The sequence below is a fragment of the Nyctereutes procyonoides genome, unplaced genomic scaffold, assembly GCF_905146905.1.
Source record: "Nyctereutes procyonoides isolate TBG_1078 unplaced genomic scaffold, NYPRO_anot_genome, whole genome shotgun sequence".
In the NCBI taxonomy this organism is placed as follows: domain Eukaryota; kingdom Metazoa; phylum Chordata; class Mammalia; order Carnivora; family Canidae; genus Nyctereutes; species Nyctereutes procyonoides.
Window position 1 is genome coordinate 81,427,784 of NW_026575125.1, and position 24,394 is coordinate 81,452,177.

The 24,394-nt window shown below is 45.8% G+C and overlaps 1 protein-coding gene across 13 annotated transcripts in view; it reads left to right on the forward strand.

Annotated features, from left to right (window-relative positions):
• The window catches only part of TMEM164 (transmembrane protein 164), a 167,169-nt gene that overhangs the window by 108,717 nt on the left and 34,058 nt on the right, over window positions 1-24,394 (forward strand). For 12 of the 13 annotated variants that reach the window (XM_055337626.1, XM_055337615.1, XM_055337627.1 and 9 more), the window contains one exon: window positions 22,076-22,154. In XM_055337626.1, the coding sequence (XP_055193601.1) occupies window positions 22,076-22,154 (79 nt within the window). Of the gene's footprint in view, window positions 1-8,387; window positions 8,501-22,075; window positions 22,155-24,394 lie in introns of all 13 variants that reach the window. The other variant, XR_008666082.1, reaches the window with a different exon arrangement.

Sequence of the window (24,394 nt, forward strand, 5' to 3'; positions counted from 1 at the left end):
CTGAGCCGAAGGAAGGCACTTAACCGACTGAGCTACTCAGATGCCCCTGTATTTTATTATTTTTAATGATATTGGAAATGGAATTAATTTCATTTTCAAATTGCTCTTTGCTACTCTAGAAATACAATTCCATTGTTTCTGAATTGACCTTGTATCCTATAACCTTTCAGAACTCATTTATTACTGCTAATAGTTTTTTGTGTGTGGATTTTTCAAGTTATTTTTTTATCAATAAGATCATGTCATCTGTAAATAGAGATAGTGTTATGTCTCCTTCCCAATCTGGATCCCTCATATTTGTTTTTCTTGCCCAGTTGCCATGGCTGAACTTTTAATTAGTACAGTGTTGAAAAGCAATGGCAGGAGTGGACATCCTTGTCTTGTTCCTTGTCGTAGGGGGAAAGCATCAGTCTTTCATCATCAAGTATGATTTTAGCTGTGGGTTTTTCACAGATGCCCTTATCAGGTTAGGGAGCTTCCTTCAGTGACCTTTAATAAATGCTTACTACTGGGGAACTGTGGGTAGTAAGATTTGCATAATGTGGACTTACTTAGTCATTCAAAGTTTGGAATTGCTTTGGGTGAGAAAATGTCATTTCCTCCCCAGGGAGATATTGCTCAGAGTCATCTACATTTGAGTTAAAATATGGAAGCCTAAGCATATTTGAAAGAACAGTTAAAGCTAATAGAATTTCTGTTAAATTACAGTGATGCTGCATTGCCATGAGAGAATTAAAGGCAAATAAAATGGTACTTCAGTGCTGGCATGAAGTAGGAGCTCCATAAATGGTTACTGAACAGCTCATATGTTTAGGGTAGGTATATTAGTCAGTTGGGACTGCCATGACAAAACACTGTAGACTGAGTGGTTTAAACAACAGAGCTTCTGTTGTTCTGTTCTGGAGCTCAGAAGTGTGAGATCAAAGTGCCAGTTTGGTCAGTTCTGGTGAACTCTCTCTTCTTGATTTGCAGGCAGCCACCTTCTTGCTGTATCCTCCCGGGGCAGGGAGAGATACCTCAAGATCTTTGGTATCTCTTCTTCTAAGGATATTAATTTCTTTGTGGAGGGTCCCACCCTCATGACCTCATCTAAACTTAATCATCCAAAGGCCCCACCTCCAAATACCATTGCATTGTGGGGTTAGGACTTTAACATGTGAGTTTTGGGTAGACACACACAGGTATTCCATAATAGTAGGTTAGACTGCTGCTATACACACCAGATGTGGCATGGCCAAATTTGAAATTCTAGGATTCACAGTAGCAAAGGTAGGGAATGGCAGATGCAATCAGATATTCACAAGAGTCACCATGTATTGAGAGCCCACGTATGTGTCCAGAACTGTGGTAGATTCCTTCATTTCCTCACCACAGTCCTCAGAGCAGCTCTGAAATGTAGGTGATCTCATTTATACAGAGGAATAAATTGAGATGTGTGGGGCAGGAAGAGTTTTCCTCTGCCTTAAGATTCTTCTAGATGGACTAAGAATTAAATTAACATGAGGCAGATTAACAGGAGAAAAATCAAACAAGTTTAATAGCAAGTATACCTCCTCTATACATGGGAGATACCCAGGGAAACTGAATAACTCCCTGAAATGGCCAAAGCCGTCACCTTCTCCAGCTTCAGACAACAGATGACATGGGGGCAGGGAGTCAGTTATGGGAGGTTCTGGGAATTATGGGAGGTTCTGAGGGAAGGCTCAGTAAATAACGGTAGCATTGCTCTGCAGATTTAAGTTGTTTCCTTCTCCACTGATAAGCACTTCCCGAAATTTAGAGTCCCCCCTCTCTCTCCTGGTGATGAGGGAGACACTCTTACCAATGAAGATTTCCCTTATAAATGCAAATATCTCTTACTCCATTTTCAGAGTTGCTTTTGTCTCTGCAGGTTTCTTCAAAATAATCAGTTTAGAATAACCAGTATGCCATAGAGGCATATTTTGGGGTGGCAAAATTTGCTCCCCTACAGAAGCAAAGAGATTAAGCAATCCACCTAAAGGCACTGAGCTAGTGAGTGGGAAACTTGCAAATTAGAACCCATGTTTCTGTTTCCAAAGCCCGTTCTCTTTCCACTACACCATCCTACCTTCCGTACTGTATCCCAAGTCCTTGACACTCAAAGTATGGTCCACTGGCCAACAGAACTTACTAGAAATTCAGTCTTGGGCCCCATCCTAGACCTACAGTCTGCATTTTAACAAGATCTCCCGGGGATAGGTGTACACATGAAATTTTGAGAAAGCCTGTGAAGCAAGATTGAGAGGGGGCAAATGACCGATACAGTGTAAAAAGGAGCAAAGGTGGCTCAGTCCTTACTCGGCTCTTGTTCTGCTTCTGTTCTTCCCTTAAGGAGAACTATCCTTGGGCAGCCTGGGTGGCTCAGCGGTTTAGCGCCGCCTTCAGTCCAGGCCGCGATCCTGGAGACCGGGGATCAAGTCCCATGTCGGGCTTCCTGCATGGGGCCTGCTTCTCCCTCTGCCTGTGTCTCTGCCCCCGCCCCTTATGAGTAAATAAATGGAGTCTTTAAAAAAATAAAAGAAAGGAGACCTATCCTCTAGCAGATGTGGGTGGAGCATTCATAGTAAAAATGGAATCTTCCGAATAGGGCATTCAGTTATTTGTTTTAAAGATTTATTTATTTATTCACGAGAGACACAGACTGAGAGAAAGAGTCAGAGACATAGGCAGAGGGAGAGGCAGGCTTCCTGCGGGGAGCCCGACGTGGGACTCGATCCTGGATCCCAGGATCATGACCTGAGCCGAAGGCAGGTGCCCATCCGCTGAGCCACCCAGGCGTCCCTGGGCATTCAACTCTTGTAACTGAAGCCTCAACTATAGGGCTTGACAAAAATTGAGGTATTTTGCACTTTACAGTATGAGAGTTATACCTCAACAAAAAAGAAAGTAAAAAATTAGGAACTAAAATCCACTGCAAGGTGAATTTAAAAATTCACAGAGCATAAATAGGTGAGATGACCTTCAAAGTACGATTGAATAGCTATTTTGGTTTTTGAAATGAGCAAAGGTTAAACACTGGGAGTTCTAGATCTAAGAGATACCCATTCAGAGCAGCGTGCAGCCAAATTGAGGAACACTGTATAAGGCAGTTGGTCTCTGGCCACATGGAACAGGACCAGGAGCTGGCATAGGCTCCCCAAAATACATTATTGTGAAACTTGCTACGTTTTGTTTTGTTGGGACTACTTAAACGTTAATTAGAGGAAGCCAGAGTGTAATCTGGGTGTTGGTAAATCATTTTACCAAGAACTACACTAGACAAGCTCCAGAGAACAAAGTTCTTGGTAATGGATAGTGCAGTTAGCTGGCTTAATGGTTTGTTGAACTAATTTAAGGGGTTTATGGCAACTCAGATCAAGACACAGATGACTCGGGATCCCTGGGTGGCGCAGCGGTTTGGCGCCTGCCTTTGGCCCGGGGCGCGATCCTGGAGACCCGGGATCGAATCCCACGTCGGGCTCTCGGTGCATGGAGCCTGCTTCTCCCTCTGCCTGTGTTGTGTCTCTGTCCCTCTTTCTCTCTCTGTGTGTGACTATCATAAATAAAAAAAAAATTAAAAAAAAAAGACACAGATGACTCAAAAAAAAAAAAAAAAGACACAGATGACTCCCTGACATGTCAGATTTGCTTGTGTCTCAAAGCTGGGAAAGATAGCTGTGTTGGGCGACAGTTTCAATATTCCAAAACACCCTGAAAGTAGCCCCTGAGGAATAGAAAGGAAATTGTATAGGCATAAAGGTAAAACTCAAATACTTGCTTTAAAAAAAAATCACCTGGATCCTAGCACTTGAGAGCTTGGGAGGTCCCTAGAAATTCAGGTAAATCTAAGTACATCATATTGTACATGTGAGAGCCTAGAAAAGGAGAATGACTAGGTCATATGGCCAGTGAGTGACAGCTCTAAGACCTGAACTCAGGTCTCCTGATGCTGAGATCAGTGCTCCTTCTGTCTCCCCTGTTGTATAAGTACTGAATGGGATGCTCAGTGTGTGTATTGGGGGTTTCCCACACCAAATAATTGTGTGATGCCAGCTGGGTATTTGACCATTTAACTCATTCTGACCCTGTCTGCCTGAAGGTAGCATCAGATCCTACAGGTCAAGGGCTCAGTACTATGAGAGTGCCCCCATTTCAGATGCCAATGACAAATCCAGCTTGTCACCTGTGCTTCTGACCTACTATAAATTCATTTCCTCAGGTTTGATGAACTGGCTAAAGCAGCTCACTGAAGTCAGAAACATTTACTGATGTTTACCAGTTTATTAGGAAGTTATTAGGAAGGATCTTTTTTTTTCTTTATCCTTTTTTTTTTATTATTGGCTTTTCATTTTTATTTTTTAATTTCTTATTTAAATTCAATTTGCCAACATATAGTATAACACCCAGTGCTCATCCCATCAAGTGCCCTCCTTAGTGCCTGTCACCCAGTTACTCCATCCCTCCACCCACCTCCCCTTTTGCAACCCTTTGTTTCACAGAGTTAGGAGTCTCTCATGGTTTGTCTCCTCTAATTTTTAGGAAGGATCTTTGAAGGATACAGGTGGGCAGCCAGATGAAGAGGCACATAGGGCAGGGTTCAGATGGATCCTGAGTGCAGGAGCTTCTGTCCCCATGTAACAAGGGGGTGCCATTCACTTGGCCTGTGGGTGTATTCACCAGCCGGGTGGCTCATCAACTCTTACTGTTCTAGAGTTTTTATTATAGATCTCGATCTGTAACCACCCTTTCCCAGAGGTCAGTGGGCATGGCTAAACATTCCCACCCTCCTCATCACTTTCTGGTGACCTGGCCCCATCCAGAGGCCCCAGTTCCCTGGGTGGTCATGGGCTTAAAGCTCCACCTTGTGGGGGCTGGTCTGAGCAATCCTGCATCTGGGCATGAGGGCTGGAGGCATGAGGCAGGTGCATCCTGTTGCATTGCCATTTGAATTATTCTCTGGCTTCTGAGACGGCATTGCTGTGTGCTGCCTGTTTCAGGCATCAGCTGAAAGCTTTTTAATAAAAATGGAACCCAAAGGAGGAATGATAAGATATCTGATTTTAACCCGAAGTGAGAGAACACCAGATGTTTCATTCTGTCTGAAGGTTCGAGGGAGAAAAAGCAATTAGCAGCTGCTACTGATTTAGCAACAGACACCTGCTAAATGAAAATCTGTAAAACCGGCCAGGCTTGGCACCAGAAGTGTGTATGCTGCTTCTCAGACATTTCTGGGAATTGTAAATTATGTTGGCCCAAAATAGGTTGTGGGTGGCAGGGGGGTGAGTGGGCCCTAGAGAAGCTAAACATGTCTGTATATACCAGGATTGTATTATTCTGAGATGACAGCAACTTAAATTGGCATTTTGGTGGGTAAATGGGAAGGGAGAGAAGACAAGGAATCTTTCAGAAGTTGCCTGGTTACTACTCCCTGCTTCCCACCTGACTCATAAGCTGCCCTCTGAGTTCGTAGGGCTGACAGAAGGGAGGGGGGAGTCCTGCTTCCCCTCCTCTTGCTGATCTGGAGCATACCTCTCCCTTCTCTTAAGGACAGCGAATCTCAAAGCATGAAGGACTCTCACCTGTGGGCTCACAGCTCCTGCCCTGTGACGGTGACAGACTGTTGGCTCTAGGAGCCATCTGGACATCTGCTGAGCTTGGGCTTTGCTTTGGCTTGGAAAGAGGCCTATCTATGGCTTTCTGCTTTCCAGAATTCTCTTCCAAGTAGACATTAACTACCGTGCTCCCTCCTCCATTTTCCTGAGGCTCACACTGAGACACAAACAGTGGAAATAGGAATTCATGGGGAGGGCTCTGGGGGAGCTGGGTATGTGTCAGAGGGGTGGGAGGACATAAGTTTCTGTATGGAATTGAGTGTTCAAGATGTGACTGATTATAAAGTCTGATTATAAGGATGTGACTGGCCAATTTGTGATTGGTCTAGATGGTGTCGAAAGAATGGAGCCACTCCCATCTGGGCCACACTCACCTCATGTGATGGTTGTTTCTCAGTTTCCATACTAGGCCAGAGGTCATTTGCAACGTGGGCCAGAGGGGATGGCCCTGTCTTGAGGGAAGGGATGGTCGCTTTCCTGTGGAGCCAGGGCAGGGCATGCTGATGGCACGTGCATGCCAGGCCTGTCCTGGGACCTGGCAAGGTGTTTTAGTGTGCCTAAAGACCAAACTCCTAGTGCCAAAGGTGGGAACGGAGAGAAGACCCTTTTCTTTCTTGAACCCAGTGGGCCCTTAGGCAAGAATAGTCATCTCAGATACATTTGAATTTTACTTCCTCTGTGCTACAATGCCAATGCAGGATAGGAAAAGGAATGGTGCGAGAAGGGTGGTAGGAGATCTGAGATCCCCACCCTCCAGCCAGGATTGGGGGAGCTCCACCTTCTCTGGTCTGTCACCTGAGATACAGCATTCCCATTACTCGGTTTCAGTGGGTAGAATAACCGGAGCACAAAGCTATATCCTGTGACAACAGGCTCCCCTAGGAGAGATACCCAGGGGCCCTGTCTATGATGGAGTGCCCAGCGTGCACTCATGGCTATATTCTGTCTTCCACTGATTGTTACTGGAAATGGAAGTCTGGGTATTGTTTTCCAGCCTTCTGTGGCTGTGTCCTAATTGTTGGGGGCAGTCAGGAGGCCATGCTAATTCTCTTCACTGGTTTGGCCACCTGTCCTGTTCTCAGTGCTTTCTTGACATATCTCTATATAAGGTGACAAATGCCTACTATTTGTCTAGTATTGTGTCAAGTTCTCTGAGGTATTAGGAAATCCATTTGACCCTTCGTGTAGCTAACATAAACCCTTGGAATACAGATTTCAACCATCTTTTGATTTCTGAGTCCTTCAAAATGCTAGAAATCAGCATTTAGAGTGAGTTGGGTGTAAGACCATAAAGTGCCTGCAGGCAGGGAGCATTCGTATCTTGTTAGTAATAATTGATACATAGCAGGTGCTCAATAAATATATGCTGATTGAATGAATGAATGAATGGATCAGTGTCTGGGGAATCATGAAGTTAGATTCCAGTGTTGATTAGTTCCCATGGCAGTATAATTAGAATATTCTAGGTCTGGGATCACATGGTAGGGATGGAAGACCGGACATTTCAATAGCAGGGGATCAAACCATCATGGATTTGAGTCATTTGAAAGTCAAGTTTCAAAGTCAGGGGCTGCCTCTGTACTATAAGGGACCTCAGCACACGTCAAGACAAGGTAGGTCAGAGGTTAAGAATGTGAACTCTGGAGTTAGACTGCCTGGCTCATATCCAGGCTCTGTAACTAACCTTGGGGCAGTTGCTTCATCTCTGCTTCAGTGACCTCTTCTGAAAAATGGAGATTATAACAATGATCTGATATAGCTGTTGTATTTGTTAATAAGGTACCAAGTACTTAGGACAGTGCCTGGTAGAGAATTAAGTACTATGTACCAGTAATTATTAATTATCATTACTGTTCTTGTTATCTTTATTGTTGTTTCAAACATTGGTCCTGTCTCTATCCTTATCAGTACATTTTCCAGGGAACTACCAGTCATTTCTATGAGAAACTATTCTGAGTTTCACACCTACCACTTAGACTTTTGGAGCCTGGCCTACTAGTATTTCTCCAAGGCTAGGTTAAATGCTCCTCCATCCAGATTTCCTCAGGGAGCTTTGTTAAAATACAGAATGCTGGGCCTCATCCCAGTAGGTCCAAAGAGGATTTTCTCTCTAGAAATCTGTGATGAAAATAAAGAATCTGTGTGTTCTCTGTGTGCTGGATTAGCCAGGAGCTGCTACAAGTCAAAGTTTGTTATCCTTCAGGGCTGGTAGACAACCTTGTAGCAGGCCCAGAACCTGGGAAGAGCTGGCTAAACAGAAGAGAGAAGTAGGGAGAGAAGTGAGCAAAGTCTACTCCTGTCAGGAGATGGTCAAGTACCATCTCTGGTGGCTTCTAGGGGACATGTGACATTTGCCATCCCTTGATTTAGGGGTTCATGAACCTGGCTCCTCCTCATAACAGAGGCAACGGGCCTGGTTAGGGGGAGATGTTAGAGGCAGCAGGACAGGGAGGCCTGTCTTATAAATGGCTGCCTGGCTCACTGGCTGCCTTCAAGCAAGAGCCCCTAAGATTAGAATACTAAGCACACTCCCTCCTCAGTTGGTGGTGGAGGGGTGTGTGGAGGGCTGGGTGTCTTGGAGCTGTTTTGAGTGGGCTGAGAGCCAAGTCTCAGCTGTTTTTTCACCCCTTCTTTGCTCTATTGCTAGCATGGAGTTGGTCTGATTCCAAGCCAACTTATGCCCAAGTCCCATGTGGGCACTAAAATATAGACAAATGGTACCCTAGGCTACCTTTCCTCTTGTACTTCCCACTCTAAATGGCTTACATATTCCAGGTGGCATCTGTCAGCCACGTCAGTGGGGAATGGCACCTTGGTCCTGTCAGTGGCACTAAAGGCCCTCATGGAGACCCTAGTTACAGTACCTAAACGAAGAAGGCCAGCCCCGGGTAAGTCATACTGCAGGGTGCACTTTGGACCCCACATACCAGCTGCTTGCCCTTTGACTTGTGGCTGCCCAGGCTCCTCTGTGGGCCTTGGAACAATTTTTCTTCTTAGCCTTTTCTCTGAGTTCTCTAGAGAGAGCTGTATAAATATTTGCTTTCTGTCTTTGAGTAAAAAATCAAGTAATGTGTTCAGGGCTGGACTTGTAGGTCCCCAAGTACCTTCCTGTGTATTCAGAGTTTCTCTCCCTTTTTCCACATGAAATTCCAGCTTTGGCTCAGTCTGAAGAAGTAGTCAATGTGGGTGTAGTGACTTCAGGGCCCCCTGGGTCCCTTGGAATGCCTAGTGCCGTATCATGGTAGCTAGGTAGGATAAGGCCTTCAGGTTTCACAGTGTACCCTACTTCTTTTCTGTCAGGGGAATAGCCTGGAGTATAAACAGGCGACAGCAGTCAAGGTCATGCATTCTGGAGCCAGGTTTGCTGGGTTCCTATCCTGGCTTAGCCATTTAGTAAGCCTGGACACCTGGGGCAAGTTACTTGATTGAGCCCCCACCCCCTTTTCTTTCTAAAGCCACCTGGGGTGCACACAATGGGAACAATCATATTCATAATCCTTAACTCTAGCAGACTCTACCACTGGTCTGTGCATGGCCTGTTTTAATTTTCTTCATGGGTGCATTTCTTTATTCATGTGTAACATAATAAACAGCTGTTCTGAACCCAACCCAGGAGCTAGTCACACTGATAATACAGAATTAAGCTATATGTGCTTCCCCATCCTGCTCCCTACCTCCTTGCCCACCTTGATGGAACCACTCATCTGAATTTTGGTTTTTATTCCTTTCCAGTTTTTGAAACATTTTATCTTTCTCATATATATATGTATATATGCGCGCATGTGTATATATATACACACATATATTTATATATTCCTAAATAAAATATTATTTAATTTTAGTTGTTTTTTACCTTTATAAAAATGATATTATATTATATATTTTAGCTGGGTTTTTTTTGACCTTCATGAAAATGTTATTATATATAGTCTTCTAGGATTTGCTTGTTTTATTTAACAACATATTACTAAGATTCATCCCTGTTACTGAATATAACTCTGGTTATATTTTCACTGTGGTGTAACATTCCATCCTATGAATAGGCCACAGTGTCTTTCTCCATTCTCTTTGAGATGGGAGTTCGGTCATTCCTAGTGTCTCACTATTACCAAAAAACCTCTCTGTGCCTCAATTTCGTCCTCTTTTTTTGTTTTTTTTTTTAAAGATTTTATTTATTCATGGGGGGGGGCGCACAGACACAGGCAGAGGGAGAAGCAGGCTCCATGCAGGGAGCCCGACGTGGGACTCGATCCCGGGTCTCCAGGATCAAGCTCTGGGCTGAAGGCAGTGCTAAACCGCTGGGCCACCCAGGCTGCCCCAATATCCTCCTCTTAAAACTGGAGAATAGCAATAGGAGCTATGTTATAAGTAGGAAACAGAAGGAGTTCAATAGTATATGGTTGGTCAGGGTCTTCATTTGCTTTTGCTTGGACTGTCGTGGCGAATACCATAGACTGGGTGGCTTAAGCAATAGAAACTTACTCCCTCATAGTTTGGGGGCCTAGAAGTCTAAGATCAAAGTGTCAATAGTGTTAGTTTCTTCTGAGGGCCTCTCTCTTTGGCTTGTATATGGCGATCTTCTTTGGCTGTCTTTCCATGGTCTTTCCTCTTGTGTCTGTCTTAATTTCCTCTTCTTATGAGGAAGGACAGCAGGCATTAGGCTAGGCCCTGTCTTCAAAGACATCACATTGTGAGGTACAGGGAGGGAGGAGGTTAGTACTTCAACATATGAATTTGGTTGGGAAGGGAGCATGATTTAGCCCATAAAAGTTAGTAAATATATAAGCCATTATGAGCATGATTATCTTCCTCCTTCACCTCCTCCTCCCAATTCCTAAGTCCTAACTCCCCTCCTAACTAATTCCTGAGTCTGTTAAGAGGTAGCAGAAGAGCTAATGGGTATCATTTTCATCTTGGATAAAGGGAATTGCTAAGTGAGGCCTTGCAGCATACCCAATGGCTGACTGACCCCAAATTGCCACTTTAGTAGAAGTTCTATTAAGGGCTTGCCTGGCCAAGGAAGGTAGCTCTAGACTGCTGTATCTCACACCCCAAAATGCACTTCCACAAGTAGCTGGGCCACCAGAGCAAATGGCATCTTTCATGGATTGAAAATATTTTGTTCTGACATCAGAGAGCTTCCCAGGGGCAGCTACCGATAACCACAACTCTGTTCTGCTCTCCTGAGGGCTCTGAGTACCAAGGAGGAAGTCTAGAGGAGCCCTGATAGGGTTTGGACTCCAAAAGGAAGGACCAGTCTCCCACCCACCTGTCATTCTCTCTACATCAGACTATAAGAATAAGATGGAAAACCCTGTGCCTGGTAGGGTTGTAGGCAACTGTCCTTACTGGGGCCAGAGGTGGAGTCATAAGGGAAGATAGAATGAGAATGAAGGATTTTGGCAGGGGATCTATAGACACACAACACCCCTCTCCCGTTATGTGTTAATTTCTTTACATGCTGAGATACTCTGAGAGAGGGAGTTTGTAGAAACTAGAAAAATTCGCACTAATCATTCCTAATAGCTGAATGCATCCTCCTGGTTAAGGATTCCTGCAGTGCAGAGATAAGGAGACTGTAACATGAATATTCTCCCCTCCCACTCCACAGAGGTAATTGCTGCCAACAGTTCCTCTTTTGACCCTTTCTTTTAAAAACTTTTAGCTACATGCTTAATAAATGAGTATGTTCATTTGTTAGAAAGCTCCAACTATACAAGTCTATTGAATCCAAAGTCAAGGTCTCCCCTATCCCAACCTCTCCTCCCCAACTCTGTCCCCCAGCCCAGTTTGTTAAATATCTTCCCAGGCTTTTCCCTGTGCATTTTACATACACCTAAAAGCACAAATACTAATTTGTCCTTTTTCTTCTACAAAAAGAATTATGGTTTGTATAATGTGGATTTGTTCATTTTTAATATATTTTTATAGGTTTTATTTATTTATTTGAGAGAGAGTATGGGGGTGGGGGTGGAGGCAGAGGGAGAGGGAGAAGCAGACTCTCTGCTGAACAGGAAGCCTGACATGGGGCTTAAACGCAGGCCTCCGGTATCATGACCTGAGCTGAAGGCAGACACTTAACCAACTGAGCCACCTAGGTGCCCCTGCTCAGTTTATTTGAAAGACTTATTTATTTATTTATTTATTTATTCATTCATTCATTCATTCATTCATTCATTCATTTTTTGGAGGGAGGGGCAGAGGGAGAGGGAGAGATTCTTAAGCAGACTCTGCACTGAGCATGGAGCCTGACATGGGGCTGGTCTCATGACCATGAAATCATGACCTGAGCCAAAATCAAGAGTCGGGTTGCTCAACTGTGCCACTCAGGTGCCCCAAGAGTTGCTCAGTTTTACAGACAAATGGTTGTACCTCCTTTTTTTTTGTAAATGGTTGCATAATTTGTCCTCAAGAGTATTTTTTGATGACTTTCCCACTAATGGACATTTGGTTTACTTTTTGTTATTAGAAATAACGTTGCATTGAACATCTTTACACATACAGCTCTGTGTGTGAATACAAGCATCTCTGTTAGTATCAATTACTAAAAGTGAGTCAAAGTGAACGGGTATTTAAAAATTTTGGTAAATATTGACCACTTGATCTCCAAAATGAATGCATCTTGTTTTCCCTTCCCATTAACATATCTTAGGATTTCTGCCATATTAGGTGATACAAATTACGTCATTTAAGTTTATTTAAATTTTTAAAATTTACCAACTTCTTACTGTGGGAATTTTCATTACTAAAGAGTTGAAATGATAGTATAGTGAATAACGACCACATGTCCGCCAGCTAGATTTAACAACTAACAGTTTTCCATTTTCTGTTTCCACCACAACTGCTTCTAAATAAGTGCGCTGAATCTTAAAAAAAAAAAAAAAAATTTGCAAACATCCTGACACTTCACTTCTAAATACTTCAGCCTGCAGAACTGAAAAATAAAGAAGGGCCTTTGTACAGTCACATTACTGTGATCACACTCAAAAAAATTATTAACAATTCTATAATACTGTCTATTTTACCTGATAATCAGTTTATAATTGAAATTTCCCCAATTTGTTCCAAGAGTGTCTTAAATTTTATTTTTTATAGTCAGGATCCAGTCAGGTTTCAAGATTGTTTTTGACTATCCTATCTTTTCAGTTTTTGTTTATTTTTTAAAATCTTTGAACAGTCCCCCACTTCTTTGCTCATGGCATTGTAATTTTGACGAATCTGGGCCAGTTGTTTTACAGACTCTTCCATATTCTGGATTTGCCAGACCATTTTCTCATGGCATCTTATTGTTTTCAATGGCAGCAGGGTATTGTGTTCCATGAGTATATTGTGGTTTATTTTAGGTTGTGGATATTCCTTTTGTGGCTCCTTTAACAAGTGGTATTTAGTCCCAAGGAGTTTGTGGCACCCATAGACCACAGTAGAGGTCTGTGGTCAGTTAATGAAGACGAAGTGTTCCAAAGCCAAACTCAGATGGCAGGAACATTACCAAGGCATCAGTAAGAGTGGGTTGCGTCCTTTACCCTTCCCTTCCCCTGCTAAAGGAGATGGGTTATTGTTTTGGTCTATTCAAGCTGCCATAACAAAACATCACAGGCTAAGTAGCTTCTATAACAGAGAGATATTTCTCCCAGTTGTGGAGGCTGGAAGTCTGAGACTGGGGTGCCATAGTGGTTGGGTGAGGGCCCTCTTCTGGACCACAGGCTTCTTGCTGTGTCCTCCTAGGGTGGAAGGGGCTAGGGCCCCCTCTGGGACTTCTTCTAGGGGCACTGATCCCATTCACAAGGGCTCCACCCTCATGACCTAATCAGCCCCTAAAGCCCCACCTCCTAATACCTATCACATCAGGGCATGAATTCATGGGAGGGACACAAATATTCAGACCATAAGCAGTTATCTTTTCTGATTCTCTGATTTCTTTTGGGATTCTGCAGTCTGGGGCTAAGCTTAGACCAGGGTCCTCCCTTTGTAACCACATGTTCTTACTCTGCACCTCATCATCAGCCATGGACTCTTCTGGTAACGCCAAATCTCTTACTGTGTAGCATGAGCTCCGAAGCTGGGAGCTTCCTGGACTTCTAGCACACCCCGCCCTCATATGATTATCTCATTTTGGCTTGTCTTTCCCTCCTCATCTCCAGGAGCCCAAGCTAATCATTTTCTTGTGCTATGGGTCCCACTTCGTGTCTGCTGTAGGACCCCTTACTGTCCAGTGCCTTCTGCCTGCCCTGCTTCCGCAACTTCTTCCTCTTGTGCTGGCTCCTTCCCCCACCCCATTAATAGGTTTGAGTCTGCCCCATTCTTCCCAGTTACTTCTCTGTTGATACTAGCCGGGGGTTCCAATATCCATCCCTCTCCACCCACATGCTCCTGCTGAGAGGATTCTGGACCAGGGGTCTGCAAAGTGGAGTGTGTAGATGGTCAGAGGGTGCTTGCTTAAAGAAAATACTAGCATTTCTCTGCATCTTAGAGTTTCATCTTCTTACTATTCCATGCTGGTGTTTTATACCATGCGTGTGTATATTGTAACAGACAGTTGCACATGTGTATCATTTGCCTTTCAACTTCCCAGCCTTCTTGAGATGTAGCCTCACTCTCCTACTGACATCGGAGTCTCTCTGCCAGGCTAGCACACTGGCCTCACGAACTCAGGACGAGCCTAGCTGCTCTTCCTGTACCTTGTCTCCTTCAGTCATGCTTCCTTGACCACAGACCCCAACTTGAGAAGCCTCAGCATCCCACTGGCCATCTAGGCTCTCAGTCCCAGGTTCATCCTTGACTTCTTTCCTCCTTCTATCCAATTGGTCCAAGTTTTGGTGATTTAACTCCCTTACTTTCTCTCACAGCTGCCCATCCTCACTTCTCTTGCTGCCTCTGCCTCAAGCTGGATTTAGACATTCTTGTTGCCAGGCTCTAACTGGTTTCCCTGCCTCCATTCGCATCCCCTGCACATGGACACCAGTGGGAGCTCCTCACAACTACACATCATACAGGACTCTCCCTCACTTTTTTTTTAATTAAAAAAAATTATTTATTTATGAGAGAGCGAGTATGTGGGGAGGATCAGAGGGAGAAGGAGAGAAAGAATCCCAAGCAGACTCCCTGCTGAACTTGGAGCCTGATATGGGGTTTAGTCTCACGACCCTGACTGAGATCATGACCTGAGCCAAAATCAAGACTCGGATAATCAACCAACCACCCAGGCACATCTCTCCCTCACTTTCAAAGAAAAATCATAGCAGATCCCATGCTTGATCTACAGGGTTTTCCATATCTTTTGCTACACTGAGCTCATCCCTTTACCCATTAGCCTCCTTGACTAGACTATGAAGTCTTGCAGGGCAGGGACTGTGTTTTCATCATTACTATATATCCAGAGCCAAGCACATTTCCTGCCACCTAGGAATGTCTCAGTGTTTTTTTTTTTGTGTGTGTGTTGATTGGATGAGAGTAAGAATAGGACTGTCATGGGTAAGAAGAGGAGTGCGGTATTGATATTCCTTTGAGAAATAAATAAGTGTCTGGGGTGCCTGGGTGGTTTAGTTGGTGAAGCATCTCCCTTCAGCTCAGGTTATGATCCTGGGGTCCTGGGATTGAGCCTTGTGTCAGGCTCTCAGCTTGGTGGGGAGCCTGCTTTTTCCTCTCCCTCTGCTGCTTCCCCTAGTTGTGAGCGGTCTCTCTCTCTCAAATAAGTAAATAAATAAAGTATTTTTTAAAAAGAAATAAATAAGTCTCCAGGGAGAAACTTTCACCTAGAGATAGGTCAAAAAGAATGAATCACATTGAGAAGCTAAAAGTTATCCTGGTAGTCATCTGATAGATACACTGATGTGTGACTTAGGGCTATGGGACAAGCTCAAACTCTACCTATCATCTCTTGCCGGAGGCTCTTGCTAAGGCAGTGTCATGAGATAAGAAGAATTCCAGCTTTTGACCCATAGAGGCATGACACTGAGTTTTATTGGCTGGAATCGAGATCTTGTCTTTACCACTTCCTGACTGGACTGATGTGGACAAGGAGGATGATGACAACAGCTAGCATAGTATGCCAGCGCTGGGCCAAGAACTCTACATGCATTACCTCACATAACTTTACTACAACTCAATGAGATAGACATTATTATCATCCCCATTTTACAAAGGAGCCAAGTAGAGGTCAGCAAGATTAATTTGATTTGGCCAAAAGTACAGTGTAGCCAAAGGTTGGGGCTAAAACTTCAATCTCAGCAGCCTGACTCTAGGCTGGACATATTCGTTTGGAAGTCATCAGTATCCAGATGGCATTGAGAGCCAGGAGCCTGGATAAGATTATATAGGGAGTGCTAGTAGCTGGAAAAGAGAGCCAAGGACTTGGTTCTGGGACCATCTAATATGAGGAACAGAAGGAAGATCCAGTAAAGGGAGTTGAGAAAGGGAGTCACTGGGGTGCCTGGGTGGCTCAGTCGGTTAAGTGTCTAACTCTTGATTTTGGCTTAGGTCATATCTTAAGATCCTGGAAATGAGCTCCATGTCAGGCTCTGTGCTCAGAGGAGAGTCTGCCCGAAGATTCTCTCTCCTTCTCCCTCTGCTACTCCCCACTCCCCCCACCCCCGTGCTTGTGCTCCCTCTCTAAAATAAAATAAATAAATCATTACAAAACAAAACAAAAAGAAAAAAAAAGAAAGGGAGTTACTGAGCTAGGGGAAGAATAGAGAGTGGTATCCTAGAAGCCTAGTGCAGAAAGTGTATTAAGGGCCAGAGAATGATCACTTGCGTCAGATGCCACTGTGAGGGGTCAGGTAAGATGAGGCCCAAAAATCGGTCAGGACTAGTATGTTGTTAACTACACAGGTGCCAAAACTCTTCCTGACACCCTGGTATGGGGCTGAATACAGGGTGGCTATTTAAAGTTTGCACAGAGATGTCACAAGGGCTAGGGAGAAGCGGGGGCAAGATTTTTTTGTTTCTTCCGATAAAAGATATTTCTAACTTACTTGTTTTCTGATGGGAATGATCCAGTGAAAAAAAGGGAAAGTTGCAGGTGTGATGTCCTTTGAGTAGGCAAGAGAGGATAGGATCTAGCCCACACATGAGGGGACTAGCCTTGGCCAGTCTACTGTGTGGTGGTGGGGGATTCCTAAAAGCAGCAGAACAAAAAGGCAGCTGTGGGGCTGGGTACAGAGAGGAGGGACCCATGGAGGTAGGAGCTTGTGGACATCCTTTTCCTGTCACTCTTTTCCTTCGAATGGAAGAGGAAGCCATATCATCAGCTGGAGAAGGGTAGAGGGTAGGTTTGGGGAACTTGGGATAAGTTGTGATATAGTTGTCCAGGAGGGAGGAGCATGAATGGATTTGGATGATAGGGTAGCATTAAGGGCCTGCTCCACATTTGCAGTCACGAATTTCAAGGGTCAGCAGCATAGCTTCATATGTATTGTTCTACAGCCACACTCATTTGCCCGGGTATAGGGACATGAAGGCAGAGAATCAGATTTAACCAGCAATGTGGCTTTGCAAGGCAAGTAGGATAGAGGGGGAGAGAGTGTCTGGAGGGTTGAGAATATGGCAAAGGGACTGACGGGCAAGTGTAGAAGTCAGGCTGGGAGGTCAGTGAGAGGCAGTAAAAGGTGGTGGGATCAATGGACCGTAGGGGCCATGGAGTTGGAAGAGGGACATGAAGTAGGTGAGTTGGCTAGGTAGGAGGTGGTGGTTACAGAGTGGGGTATGTGACAAACTATTGAGAACACAGGAATTTTCACACAGGAGAGCTGGAAAGAAATGGCAAGGGGGGCAAGAGGCAGAGTCCTCAAGGACAAAGGGGAATGCGCAGGCAGAGGGTCTATAGGTGACAGCAGCAAGAAGAGTGGTTGGTGGCAGAGTCCAAGGGCATGTCGTTGAAATCAGGGGAGGGGTGAGAAAGGAAGCAGCGAGAATGTTTGTGGAAGAGCCAGCAATGTAGAAGCAGCAGAGAGGAACAGACAGGACCCCTCCCAGCTCCGTGGCACAAGGCAACATGGGGGGAAAACCACCCGGCATGTGAGAGGGCTGTGGGGATGGCAGTGTCCTCAGGGGGAAGGGAACCAGGTTTTTGTTAAAGAAGGTGAAGGGACTGCTCAGAGGACAGTTTGAGGATATAGAGGATTTCGCTAAAGAATAGTCTGCAAGTTCCAGAGGGTAGGCTGCACGAGTTTCTAGAACTGAGGGTAAGTGGGAGGTGAGGTCGGATTAGGGGGCATTAGAATTCAGGTTTTGGGTGGTGATCTGGGAGTTTGGGGCTTTTTTTTTTTAAGAATCTATTTATTCATTCGTTCACTTCTTCCTTCCTTCCTTCCTTCCTTCCTTCCTTCCTTCCTTCCTTCCTTCCTTCCTTCCTTCCTTCCTTCCTTCCTTCCTTCCTTCCTTCCACATGTGGGAGCACACATGCAAGCAAGTAGAGAGGGAGAGAATCCCAAGCAGACTCTGTGGTGAGCGTGGAGTCCAATGTGGGGCTCGATACCACAATCCTGAGGTCACAACCCGAACTGAAACCAAGAGTTGGTTGCTTCACCAACTGAGCCATCCAGGCACTCCGAGTTTGGTTTTTTTTATGGTGACTGGGATGACCAGGGATGGAGGGCATGATGGGCTGTCTCATCTCCATGGCAGAACATGATGGTGCAGCTGGCAGAGCTGCGCACAGGGAGGAAGGAGGTCACACTCTTACCATGGACAGAGTCCATGCCCCTCATATTTTTACACAGTCTGAGCCCAGAGGCCTGGTGGGCTTTATCCATCTGCTCTTTTGAGTAAAAAAAAAAAATTGACTTGGAGGGAAGCTAAAGACCCATGTAGTTTTAAACATTGCTAGTGATTTTTGACTTTCAGTGGCGATGATGTAGGCCTTTTGGTCTGAAACTTTAGGAATCTTCCAGCTAAAAAGGAACCAGGATCTGTATGTTAGAGTACCTCACTCCACACGTGAGCTCTGCAGGGCAGAAATGAATCAGCCAAGTGGAACTTCTTCCGGGGGAAGTATGGAACTTTACAGGCTGTGTTGGGAAATGGGGAAAAGAGGGTTGGGGAGGCTCTGTGAAAAAGTTTTGAGGACTCAGGGCAGATCCAGTGTTCAGTAAAGAAAACTACCTGTTTTCTTCTTCAATGCTGAATGTCCTTTACCCCATCCTTGCCTCATCTCTTTTTTCTAAAAGATTTTATTTATTCGAGAGAGAGGGAGAGAGTGTGTGTGCAGGTGCAGAGGGAGAGAGAGAATCCCAAGCAAACTTCCTGCTGAGCTCAGAGCCTGATGTGGGGCTTGGTCTCATGACCCTGAGATTGTGACCTGAGCTGAAACTAAGAGTTAGACTCTCAACAGACTGAGCCACCCAGGCTCCCCGCTCCATCTCTGCTTTGGATGTCATTTCACAGCTCTGTGCCTCAGGTTCCTTATCTGTCAAATGGGGATGATCCTTGTTCTTGCTTCTCAGAAACCTGTGATAATTAAGTGAGATAGTACATGTAAAAGCGTGTAACCCAGCACGTGGTGCTGAAGTACTTAATAAGTGTTGTTATTAAATGATGAGGGATAGATTCTTGCTCCCATTCTGGGTCCTTTCTTCCTGCCACTTGGCTGTTTTTTCTTCTGCTGCCCTCTTCTCTTTCATCTCCTCCCTCCCTTTCTCTCCCTGTTGCCCCACACTTCCTCCTTTGCCTGGGGCTGGCAGTGGTGCCCACACCTAGTTTTATACTCTCCATGGCTTTCCAAGATGGGGAACTCTTGGAATAGGAGGTGAGGCAGCCCTCCGAGGAAGTAAAATGTTTCTGGAGGGCAGCCTCCTGGCCACCCTAAGATTTGTGACCAGGGTGCCTACAGAGTCATGGAGGGCCAGTGGTGACAAGAGCCTGGATATGGAACTGAGAGGCCTGTGTCATAGGCCAGTCCTGGCCACAGCATGATGTGGGGCCTGGGGTCACAGTGGGCCAGAGCAGACCAAAAAGGTGAGGAGGAGCATGTGAACAGGGAAGGTCTGGGCCCAGCTCCCATGTGGAGGGTTACTACACACCCACTGGTAACAGTGCTGTCAGGCTTTTTTAGGAGAAGAGGGAGCAGGGGAGTAGCACAGGGTGCCGGCCAATACTATAAACTCTACAGCCAGACTTTCTGGGGTTGGATCCTGGCTCTGTCACCACATGAGCTGGGTGAACTTAGTTAGCAAACCTCTCTGTGCCTCAGTTTCTCATACCTGAAGATAATTGGAACAGCACAGTTATGAGCATTGGGCGAACTGATAAAGAAGAAAGCACTGACTAGTTCTAGGCACATAAGTACTATACACATTTGCTATTCTAAAAATAATAAAAAATTACACCAATCTTAGAGCTACGTAATTATTTTCATTTTGCTGGTGCCGAAATGGGCTGAGAGGTTAAGTGATGTGCCAGAGGCCCCAGGGCTGTTAAGGGCATAAGGACATCTAGAAACATGGATGTGATGGACTCCCAAGTTTGTGCTCATAGCCACAGTGTTAAACTGGACCTGTGGGTGAAGAGTGCATTGTGCAGGAGGCCAGGAAGGCTGGAACAGAGGGAGAAGCAAGCGGGTGCTGTGATTTCAGGGAGGTGAACAACAGGTAGAGTCGGGGAGGTAAGTAGAGGTACTACTTGAGGACACAGTTGGCATTGGGCACCACCGGGTCCTTAGCCCGGTTCACTACTCCATGCTGGGGCAGAGCCGCCTGGCTCCCCAGTCCTGTTTCTGGGAGAGGTCAGGTCCCTTACTTAGGTAGCTGAGGATTGGGATTATGACCAGGGCACTGAACCTTCCTCCTGGGACCTTTTCCCATTGCCTGCTTTCTGGCTGACCATGCTCAAGCCTGTTAAACCTTTTGCGCCTCGGTTTCCTCATCTGTCAAATAAGTATAATGATACTTGGCCTGCCCACCTCATGGGGTTTTTGAGAGGCATCTGTAGTTCCTGGATATGGAAACAGTTGAAGAAGCGTGCAGCAGTACCTGATTCCAGATGGTAGGGGGAGCCCAGATCCTGTTACTGTGGGGCTCTAATGCGGGCCTCTGAGACCTCCAAAGCTCATGCCAGCAATGCCCATTGTCACACCATTTCCAGTGATTCCAGCATGGTCTGCAGAGCCACATGAAGCCTCATCTCTTTTTCTGGGATCTTGTGTCCCTCTGTGAGTGTAAACTAGTCATTGAGCATCGTCTGGGTCTGTGGGAAATTTTCCTTCTGTGTGGGTTTTTATTTTCAGGGGCCAGCACCAGCATCTCCGTTCAGGGTTCACAGTCATCCCAGTCCCCATTCCGGGACTCTGGCATCTTTTTGGTTCTAGTCTTTGGCACGAGGCAGGTTTGGGTTGTTATTAGCACACAGTCTTGGTTCTGTGTTTGTCTTATAGGGAACAGGGAGGCAGCTGATCCTTCCCCTGGGTGTCCTCGTCTCTCTGGGCTTCACTTTATAGAGGTGTGTGTGTGTGTGTGTGTGTGTGTGTGTGTGTGTGTGTGTGTATGTATGTATTGTGGGCTGTGTAAGACACAGATGTCAAGCCTCTTGCCAGCTGCTGAAGTTTGTTTCTCTTTCTCCCTCTCTCTAGAATTGAGTTAGCCATCCAGCTGTTTCCATTTCTTGCCCTCTGCCGAACTCAGTGTGGCGTGTGCATGGTCCCCATGCCAGGTAGAAACCAGACTCTGCTTCGGTAATCCGGAGCTTCCATTTTGAGAGAGTTGTGGAAAGTGGCAGTGAGTGAGCCCATGTGGTGGATGGAGGGAGGGTGGGGCTGTCCTGTTTGGCAGTCCCTGTCACAACTGGCCCAGCTGCTTGGTCTTTACCCAAAAGTAGGGCCAACGCTGGACAGACCCCAAATATCCAGCAGGGAAACTCTTCATTCTTGGATCTAAACCAGGCCAGACCAAGCAACTACTTTTTTTTTAAATCTGGAAAATGGGAATAATAAATCCTACTCCACATGTTCTTCAAGTCAGGGAGAAATAAGCTTTGAAATCGTCCACCACCTCCTCACCAGGAGCAAGAAGTGACATAAGGTTGTGTGTCTTCAACTTTATCCTGAAGAACACTGAGTGTTTATTTTGAACGGAAAGGCACTGACCCACTAAGTTTGGGAAATAATAATTAAACCATTGTAAGTATGTTCTGTGGTTGCAGAAACCACCCAGATCCTCAATATGCCACTAGGATACATGGGGACTCTTCCAGGGGATCTAGTAGATGCAGCGTTTCTTCCATCATAACCAGATGTCTTAGCGGAACATTTTTCAAGTGCCATCTCTGCTGAATATGCTTTGGAAGATGCCGGCCTAGGTCCTAAGGTATATTCCTTCTGTTCTTTCTTCTCTCACTGTAAAGGGAGATGAACACTGGAAATGCATGGTAGTGGCTAAGGTGTGGGTCCTAAAGAGGAAAGGTGTGCCATCTCAGAAGCTCTTGACATGAGTGCTTCCTGCTCTGAAACACCTCTCTCCCTCCTGTCCTTACAGCTCCCCTTTGAATTGGAGATTTACTACATTCAGCATGTTATGCTCTACGTGGTGCCCATCTACCTGCTTTGGAAAGGAGGTAAGGCCAGTGAAACACACATCCATGCCACTCACAACACCCAGCCACTCCCTTCTGTTTGGGGGACTCGCATTGTGTCGGGTGCGCCTACCAGGATCTTGGGCTGCTGCCTGGTGGGGTTTCTGCAGGATGCCTTATGCCACACACCAGGGGATGGGAAAACAGGCATGGAAAAGGCCTGCCTAGAGTCTGAGGGCTTTTCAGAAACATCCTCCGTGGGGGAGCGTGGTGCTGCTACCTGTGTAGCCTAGGCCTGGGGCACACTTTCTGTGGTGGCATTGGGTTTGCATGGAACATCCCCCCCACACACACACACACACACTCACCTGCACTGGGCCTTCCCCCTACCCCGGCGTGCACCTTAGGAAGGAAAGAGGGAAGTATTCACCCATCTCAGGAGAGGGACCTTGTGCTTTTGTTCATAATATCCATCCTCTCAGAACCAAAGAAGATACTGAGAGGGGCAAGAAGTTCGGGGGGCTCTGGGGTTATAGAATTGAGGGAAGAAACAGGTAAAGGAACAGCAATCACTGCATAAAATAAACCATTGACAACCTTGAGTTCGTCACAAGGGAGAGACCACCAACTTGGTAGAGACAGCTTAGGAAGGAAGCTGAACTATTTGTGACCTCACAGTGACCCTTACATTATCCCCTCCCTCCTGGTATGTGGTAGATGAAAGGGGAGTTCCCATCCCTTCTAGAAGAGTCATGAGAGCCCTCCTTCTCAGGGCTCTAACCTTCCTGAGAGGCTTGTAACCTGGAAGGCATCCCCTTCTAGCAGATGGTTGCTGGACCTTCTATGTTGGATCCCCCTACTGTGTTGGCTGTTGTGCCTTTTCTGGGAGACCAGCACCCCCACCTCAATTCAAGAAGCGAGGGCTTCATTTCTATGCATTGAAAATTACGTGAAGCCACAGGGGCCCTTGAAGCCACTGGAAGATGGTTTGGAAGTTGTGCTTCCTCTAACTCAGAAATCCTGGCAAATCTCAAGAACTTCTGGCATAAGCTCACCTCAAGGACCAGTCAACCTGGCGTAGAGTCTGCTGCCATTTGAGAGATTTGCCCCCCTGTGCCCTGCTTTGTCAGCGTTCTTTTCTTAGGACTTGGCTGTATATTCTTTGAGGTTGTTTTTACCCTGTGCAGCCACTTGGGGTCTCACCAAGTCAGAAGCACTTCCTTTTAATCTGCTCTAACAGTACTATATCCCTCCCCTAAGCTTTAAGGGAAAATCTCAATATCCAGGGGGTAGGCACCCTTTTTTCTTCAGACCTGTCTCCTATGGCAAAGGAAATGGCTTCCTAATAATATCCAGGTCTGAGGGGTACACTGAGTTTTAATAGAACCAGACAGCTGTCTCAGAGCCCCAGAACCACCCCCCTCCCCGCCACCCTTTCTGAGGTATGTGAGGCAAGTTCTGGCCAAAGGTGCATGGCTGCTAGTTAGACCTATCTGTGCTCTGAGGTGCCCATCAGAATCTATTAGGTAGCTGAGCTGGACGATTCTGACATGGAAAATATCAAGTAGCCATCCCTCCAACCCCCCTATTCCCACCCCAAGGAACCCACAGTCTGGGAAGCTGCAGCTTCTAGAAGTGCTAGATGCCACTGTGGCCTTCTGTTGGCTCTCTTGGTGCACTGTCTGGGGAAACCAAGCAGAGGAAGTAGGGATTCCAAGGCTTCATTCCAACTTCTTTCTCAATGTTGGTGATTCTCTCTTCTCTCCTCTGATGTGTGGCTCAGAGAAGAGGCTGTACAAACTCTACCGGTAATAATAACCCCAGTAAATACCAACTTTTTCTTGAGTGTTTCCTGCATACGAGATACTTTGCTAGGCACGTTTTGTGTGTCTCCTCACCACAAGGACAATGCCCCTTCTGCAGAAGAGAAAACCAGAGCTCAGAAATGTTAGGTACCTTGTTCCCAGCCTTAAGTAGCAGAGCCAAAAAATCAAAGCCTGGCCTAGGTTCCCTCTCAGACCAGTGCTTCCACCTCCCCCCCCCCACACACACACACCTGGTAGTCCTAAAAGGCAAGGTGTCTTGTCTCCTGAGCCCATGAAGTTGGGAGTCTCCCCTCCAGCTGCCCCCAACATGTATTTGTTGAACACCTACTATGTGCCCAGCATTTGTCCTAGGGGATCAGAGATTCCCTGCCATACGGAGTCCCTTTCTAGGAGGAAGAGAGGAGAAGAGAGGAAGTAATTGTAATACAGCGGGATATGTGTGACAGCGCTGGAGAA